Source organism: Lycium barbarum, chromosome 12 (genome assembly GCF_019175385.1).
Source record: "Lycium barbarum isolate Lr01 chromosome 12, ASM1917538v2, whole genome shotgun sequence".
Lineage (NCBI taxonomy): Eukaryota > Viridiplantae > Streptophyta > Magnoliopsida > Solanales > Solanaceae > Lycium > Lycium barbarum.
The window spans coordinates 101,392,037-101,399,612 of NC_083348.1; the positions used below are offsets into that span (position 1 = coordinate 101,392,037).

The window sequence follows — 7,576 nt, forward strand, 5'->3', positions numbered from 1 at the left end:
AGCTTTTATCAGCATTTACTAATTGTCCAGAAGCCCTTTCATATCTCTTGATTTGTTTCATCACCAGTTTGATGGATTTAGAGTTACCACTACTGAATATCACTATGTCTTCAGCATAGGCTAGATGAGTTATTTGAGGGCCATTAGTACTCATAGAGAAAGGGATGAAATTCTGATTAATAATAAGGCTATTGAGGGATCTGGACAAAACTTTAGCAGCAATAACAAAGAGGGAAGGGGATATTGGGTCACCCTGTTTCAGACCATGGGAAGACTTGAAGAATTCATGTCTTGCACCATTAAGAATTATAGAATACCAAACATTGGAAATGCTTCTATTAATGAGACTGATCCAAGTGTAATTGAAACCAAACTTGAGAAGGACATTAAACAAAAATGGCCAAGCCAGTCTGTCATAGGCCTTAGCTATGTCTAATTTAAGCACCACATTTCCTCCTTTGTTATCTTTAGAAATGTGGTGGATTACTTCTTGAGTTAACATCACATTATCTGTGATGAGTCTCCCAGATATAAAACGGCTCTGATTTTCTGAGATGAGTTTAGGAAGGAGGGGGTTTAATCTGTTGGCAAGGATTTTTGACAAGATTTTGTTAGAGTAGTTGTTGAGGCTAATAGGCCTAAAATTAAAGAAGTTAGGGGGACTCTACTTTGGGAATCAGAGTTAAACACGTATGAGAGTTGAACCTGGTAAGACTTTTACCATTGAAAAATTCTCTAAAAAAGTTAACAACATCTTCTTCTATGATATTCCAACAAGCTTAGTAGAAATGCCCATTAAAACCATCAGGGCCTTCACTACTATCTTTATTCATGCCAAGCACAGCAACTTTTATCTCCTCCTTATTAGGCATCCTGGTGAGAGTCCCATTATCCTCAGTAGTGATAATCCGGGGAATATGCTCCATGGTATTATGTTACTCTAGATTGAGGCTGAAGTTGAACTGTTTACCAAAATGCTTCACAGTATTTTTAGCAATTTTTTCTTTGCCTTGAATCCATCTACCTCTGTGGTTTTTGATTCTTTGGATTTCAAGTTTCCTTCTTCTGAATCTCAAGACACTATGAAAATATTTAGTGTTTTTTTCACCATCTTTGAACCAGCTAAGCTTAGCTTTTTGTTTTAAAAGAGAATCCTGTAAGCTAAGCCATTTGACATATTCTGCATAACCTTTGTTGAGATCCTCCCTAGAATGATCAGAATTATTCATAATATCCAGATTTTCGAGCAGTTCCATTCTAGCTTCCCAACTCTGTACATTTTCATGAACATCTCTAATATTATGTCTGGACCAGTGGCTAGGCACTCTACCCAGTCTTTTTAGCTTAACTTGAAGAGTCCACATTGCATTTCCTCTAACCTGTTCCTTCCAGGACTTCTCTACCGTTTGACAAAAATCAGGTTGATTAATCCAAAAGTTTAAAAACTTGAAATACTTGATACTACAGTGCTGGTCATCATTGAATTTGAACAGAAGTGGCCTATGATCTGATCCTGTTCTAGCAAGGTGCCTTACCAAGTTGTTTTGAAGTTTTTGTGCCCAATCATCATTAATAAGGATCCTATCAAGCCTCTTCCAGATCCTTTTGGTCAACCTCCTATTGTTACACCAAGTAAATTTGGGTCCAATAAAACCACCATCAGTCAATGCTCTTACCGATTCTATAAGTTTTACCCCCCAGCTTTTCATCAGTATCCATGATAACATTAAAATCTCCTCACATACACCATGGCCCATCTATTTAAGACTGACCTCCATAATGCTATCCCATAATTCAATTCTCTCCAAGGCAGAACATTTTGCATAAATCGCAGTAATATAGGTACATGTATCAGTGGGAGAGTCCTTGAGTTTAATGGTGATCCGTTGGTCATTGTTTTCCAACATCTCATAATGGTCAAAGTTGTTCCAAAAACACCATATTTGTCCATTAGTATTGGCAATACAGTGATGGAATCTCAAAAACTTCTTATAACCATCAATTTTGTTCTTGTTTATGAAAGGTTTTGATAAAGCCACAAAGTTTACTTTATTGATCTTATTAAGCAGTTTCAATATGTGAATTGCTCTCTTGGACCTCACCCCCCTTATATTCCAAAAAATTGTACTAATCATGGAATAGAGGGGGGGGGGGCACTTTGTCTGAGTTTCCTCTCCTTGATCTTATCAGGAGACTTCCTTCTGGTAGTGTTCTCTTTCTTTCTATTTCTGCTTCTTCCTCTAGAATCAGGAGCGAACCGTTTTCCTTGGCTTTTTGAGTTAGGATTATAGTCCTTGTCCTTAGTAGTTGATTCCTCAGTATCAGATATAGCAGTAACTTTCATGTTGTTATTTTCGTTGGCTCTGTTAATATTGACTTTGTTGTTGTTCTTCCCCTCATTTTTTTTTTGTTCTGCTTGGTTTTCTGTTGTTGTTTTCCTTTTGCCTCCTTTCTATGCTTGTCTCCGGATCCATATCCTTCTTGCTGCTCTCCTCCCCATTATCATGGACAGTAATTTGCTCCTCCATTGGGAAGTCTTGGAGTTCAGCTAGCATCTTAATACCTTTATGATTCCTAATGATTGATGGCAAACTCGAGGTGCTAATGTGGGCTGGAGAAGTAATTTCCCCTTCCTCTATAACCCCATTGTTATTATGCATATCTATACTTTTCCCAATGTCGTTGTTAGCACTGTCGTGATCATCTTTGGTGTTGCTAACATGAGTCTCCTCCCCTAGAGAACCCTGAATTTGCTCTTTTTTTTTTTTCCAACCATGTTATCAGTTATCAAGTGAGAATCGAATTCTTCTTGGAAGCCCTTCATATCTTGGTTGTTGCCTACTTCTTTGGGAGGATTGGTGACTTTGTTTCTTTTGTTCCTCTTATTGGTTTCAAACAATGCTACAGATTTAAAGATAACCTTGTTCTTCTTTTGATGCATCTTTTTTTTTTTCATTCTTCTTTTTTTTCTTTTGTCTTTCTTTCATGCTCAATATATTTATCACCTGATCATTCCTAACTTCCCTGATGCTTTTAGCAGTTGTGCCCATCACGATTTGATCTGTTTCCTTTACATTCCCCTAGCCATCTTTCTCAGATTTCTGATTTCCTAGATTGTTTATATTGTCTCCTTTCTCTGATAAATCATTGTTTTTTTGCCTCTCGACATCCAGTTGTTTTTGAGCCATAGGCAAACCAGATGCCCCTGTAGCTTCTATATTGATATTTTCCCCGTTAACTTCATGGAGATTAGGGACATTGTTCTTCTTCCTTTTTAGGACTCGACATTCCATCATGTTATGACCCAGTTTTTTGCAGTGTGTGCAATATTTGGGGAGTCCCTCATATTCTAGTTTTTGGAAAAAGCCTTTTAACGATGTAGATTCAGATTCGACACCAATCCAAATTCTATAAGGCAGTGATTTCAGTAAGTTGACCTCGACTCTGATTTTTGCCATACTTGGTCTAGTTCGACCCAACGTAGCATTATCAAGAGTTAAAGATGTTCCTAACGAATACATAAGTTATTTCAGGTAATGCCAACTGTGAAGGTAGAATGGAAAACCTGGTAGAAGAACCCATGTCAGAGTGATAGGGAGATCTTCCTCAGGTTTAAAATCTGGACTCCATTTCTGGAGCCACATCTGCGCTCCGTCAAACTCAAGCATTCTTCTAAACCATACTGTATTGAAATCCTCCATATTTTTTAGGTCTATGAACACATTGAAGTTATCATAGACTCCAATTGTAGCAGAGCCTTTCAGAACAATCATTTCCTTGAACTTCGACCTAATTTTATCGATTTGAGGTCTTGGCTTGAGGAACTTTCCAACCAGCGTATACCGACATTCTTCCGCCATTTCGGGTAAATAGTTTTAGGGCATGAAAGTAAGAGGGGTTTGGGAGCTAATTATTTTGTTTTCGAAGTATAGCAACGTTCTTTCCCCTTAAAATAATCCATTAAAAAAGCTTTTTAAAGGATTATATGTGATACGATTAGTTTGAACAAGAAAATAACTATCCTCACCTGGTATTTACTTCAAATCAAGCAAATTAATTTTTACAGTAATTAAAAATTAAAATGTAGATAAATTTTTACCTAATACTAAACCGCTCTGTAATAAGTACCCAACGGCTTTCGGTAGAATAGTACTCCCCCGTCCCACTTTATGTGACACATTAATCAAACTATCAAATTATCGATGTGAATTTGACAGAGACTATAATCTTCAAATTTAAAAGACATGGAAATTAATAAAGCGGCAATTAATTTTTTTTTTTAACCCTCAGATAATATTGTGCCACATAAAGTAAGACGATACTCCCTTCGTCTCAAATTATCTATCGTTTTTTTGTTTTACACGCTCCTTAAGAAATATTCATAATGATGGGTATTTGACTACTTTACCCTTATTTATAAGTTATATTCTCTTTCCATTAAATGTTTACTCTATTTATGTGTCATCTCCATTAATGACAAAATTCTACAAAGATAAAATGGAGAAAAGATAATTAATTGTCACTTTAACTTTTAAAATGATAAATAATTTAACTCAATTATTTTTAGTAACCAAGATAATTTGAGACGGGGGAGTATTTGATATATCATCATTTTCTAAACTATATTCAATGTTCCAGCTGATGAGGCAGTAAATTGCTGTAATTAGAGAAATCAATGGTTATGGTATCTCTTGTATGTTTCAACATAGAAATATTAGCATTCTCATGACTCATCTTAATGTAATCAATCAAAAGGAAGGTGTCTACCGAGAATCGTGACTGTGACTGTTAGTAGGTTAAAAAAATTCACCTAATTGGAAGCATCTAGTAAAATTGCTGTCCATACTCAGTAATCAAACAAGTCCTGATAAAGGAAACTTTTACAGATTTCTGACTACAATCAGAAAACATTGTTGTCAGGCATATTTCCCTTTCGATAATTAATTAGTTAGACAACCCATATGAAGAACTCCTATGATTTATTCCCAGTGATTAGCTATAGGTTTCTCAAAAGACAATCCACTGCCCTTGGGATATTTCCCCTTTTCCTGCCAAGATCATCTTTCTATCTGTCGGTAAATGAAAAGTCTCAAAGCAAAAATAAACCAATTACTACTTTTTCTCTGTTCCCGTTCATGTAGCATGACTTTTTATTATTAATTAATCAGTTTAAAAGGAATAAGTTTCGGCCTGTTTGACCAAACCTCAGGTAAGGTTAAGGTATATTTTCAAAAAAAAAAAAAAAAGTGCTTATAGTTTCATAGAGTTACGATGTTCGGCCAAGCTTTTAGATGAAAATAAGTGTTTTTGAATAGTAGCAGAAATTATTTTCTAGAAATCGAAGAAAATAGTTTTTACTAGAAGCACTCTTGGTCCCTTGAAACCCTGCCAAACACAAATTGTTGTTTTAACAAAAACAAACAGTACTCTTCGAAGGTAATTTTCGAAAAACACTTCCGACAAAAAACACTTTTCAAAATAAAAAGATTAAAATAAGCTAGCCAAACAGACTATAATGTTTCCTTTCTTGAAAGTTTACGGAAATTCAGACTATGTCACATAAACTAAAACAAACAAAATATTATTATTATTCTCTTTTTTCAAACAAGTCGAAGTTTGACTAATATGAATTCTGATTGATGCATATTTCACTCCATCCATTTAAGCTTATCTCAAATGATCAATATTATTACTTATACAAAATAGAAATAGCATTATTAAAAGTTCTTTATACTATTTTTTATTGGCATATAAATCTATAGATATGGGCGAAAGAATACAGAAAGAAAGACAAAAAGACTTAAAATATTGTTTATTATTGTCTCATAAGGGAAATTAAATGCAGTAGCAGTTTACTTTCTCTGCTATATTTGCATTATTCACTGCCACTGACAAGCATTCAATCTCAGTTTTATCCATCAGCCTTTAACCCCTCTGCTTCATTTTTAGGGTTTCTTTTCACTGACTAACGGACGAAATTAAATTACTGTATCACACAGAACTGACAATATCTATGAAGATGAAGATAAAGATAAGACAAAATTTAAAAACTTAGATGCTTACATATCGCGTACAGTTACAATTGAATGCCAGGGAAAAGTACGTTACTGTATATTGCGTAAATAATTAAGATAAAATTAATTTTTAAGCATTTTATATATAAATTGTAGGATCCATTCCTATAACAGAAACTCTCAGTGTGATGACAGACGGTTGAAAATTATTTTAGGTTGCAAAGTGGAATTTCAAGTGTTGATATAATTCTGAATGACTGGATTTTCTTTGTATACTGGAGTTATAAGAGTTGATAACTCTTTTCTCCTATAGGTTTTCATGGATTCAGTAAAGCACACTCCTTTTTGGAAAGACATGATATAACCCTAGAAATGTATAATTATTGAAACATTTGATAGTTGGATTTGTACGAAAAGCTAGAGTCTTGTTTATTTGAGGGTAAAGCAAAGTGCTGTCTCATTTCCAAATTGGGTTAAGATGTGAATCATAAAACAATTTGTCCACTTCAATTTTTGTTGGATTTTTGGGGCATGCGTGACTGTCGTACTATTATTCCATCTAACGATAACACACTTAAATTTGTACCAAAAAAGAAAAGACTCTTATTTGTTCCTGTTCATGCCCACAACACTCATAGCTTTACCCCCTAACTTTGACCCCAACATTGTGCTTTTGCACATCACTTTATCTTCTCTTTTTTGTTTGTCTAGTCATTTCCTGTAATTGGACCAAGGAAAACTTGTAAACTTAACTGGAAGACCAATTCAGAGACTATTAGACGTCTCGTAGAGCAACTTCCAACGAGGAGAATACAAGGTGTTAGCTGAGGACTCAGCTAACGCAATGTAGAGTGAACTCCAATAACAAAGAGTGCTTTCAAGTTAAGAACACTAGGAGTTCATGGGCCAGTATAGTGTCATCACAGAAAATCTACCTTAATTTCATTTGAGGGGGCGTCTGGTATGCTGTAAAATGTTGTCCATCAAGATATTTTGAAAATTAATATTTTACACCATATCAGATACCGGAGTAGCATCACAAAATTGGTGCCGGTTCAACTGGAAGACTAGAAGTAAAGCAACAAAGCAAAAAGTAATGGTCACAACTCGCAAGGATTGAATATTTGGTTAGAATACTAGTATTATCATTCCAAAATACTCATGCCTACTCGCAAATTATCTGGCAAGTATCACCAGCTAAGAAATTATTTAGTACCTTGGTGGTAAGGAGCCAACACATTCATCTACCTATCTTCGTTTTGTATAGGCTGGAACGGTTTTGGGAGAAGAAATTGAGTTACGTTTATATTTGGGAAACTAGCACTTATATGACCCGCTTTTTTGGAAGTATACTGATTTTGAAAATCGAAATTCTCATGCAACAATCTTCTTGGCAGGGAAGTATTGTGTCGATTCCAGCAATAAAAAATGATTGAGATAAGAAGTTCAGTAATTATATTGAAGCCACAACTAAAATTGATTTCATTATTTTTTTGATGAAGAAAATTGATTTCATTATTTTTGAACGGTATGAAATCAGGCAAAGCTGCAACACCATAAAC

At 34.9% G+C, this 7,576-nt stretch overlaps 1 protein-coding gene across 1 annotated transcript; it reads right to left on the reverse strand.

The window, feature by feature from the left end:
• Positions 1–935: 935 nt before the first annotated feature.
• Positions 936–1,757, reverse strand: LOC132624737 (uncharacterized). The gene has a single exon (XM_060339468.1). The coding sequence runs from the start codon at positions 1,755–1,757 to the stop codon at positions 936–938; it is 822 nt and encodes a 273-aa protein (XP_060195451.1).
• Between the last annotated feature and the right edge of the window lie 5,819 nt (positions 1,758–7,576).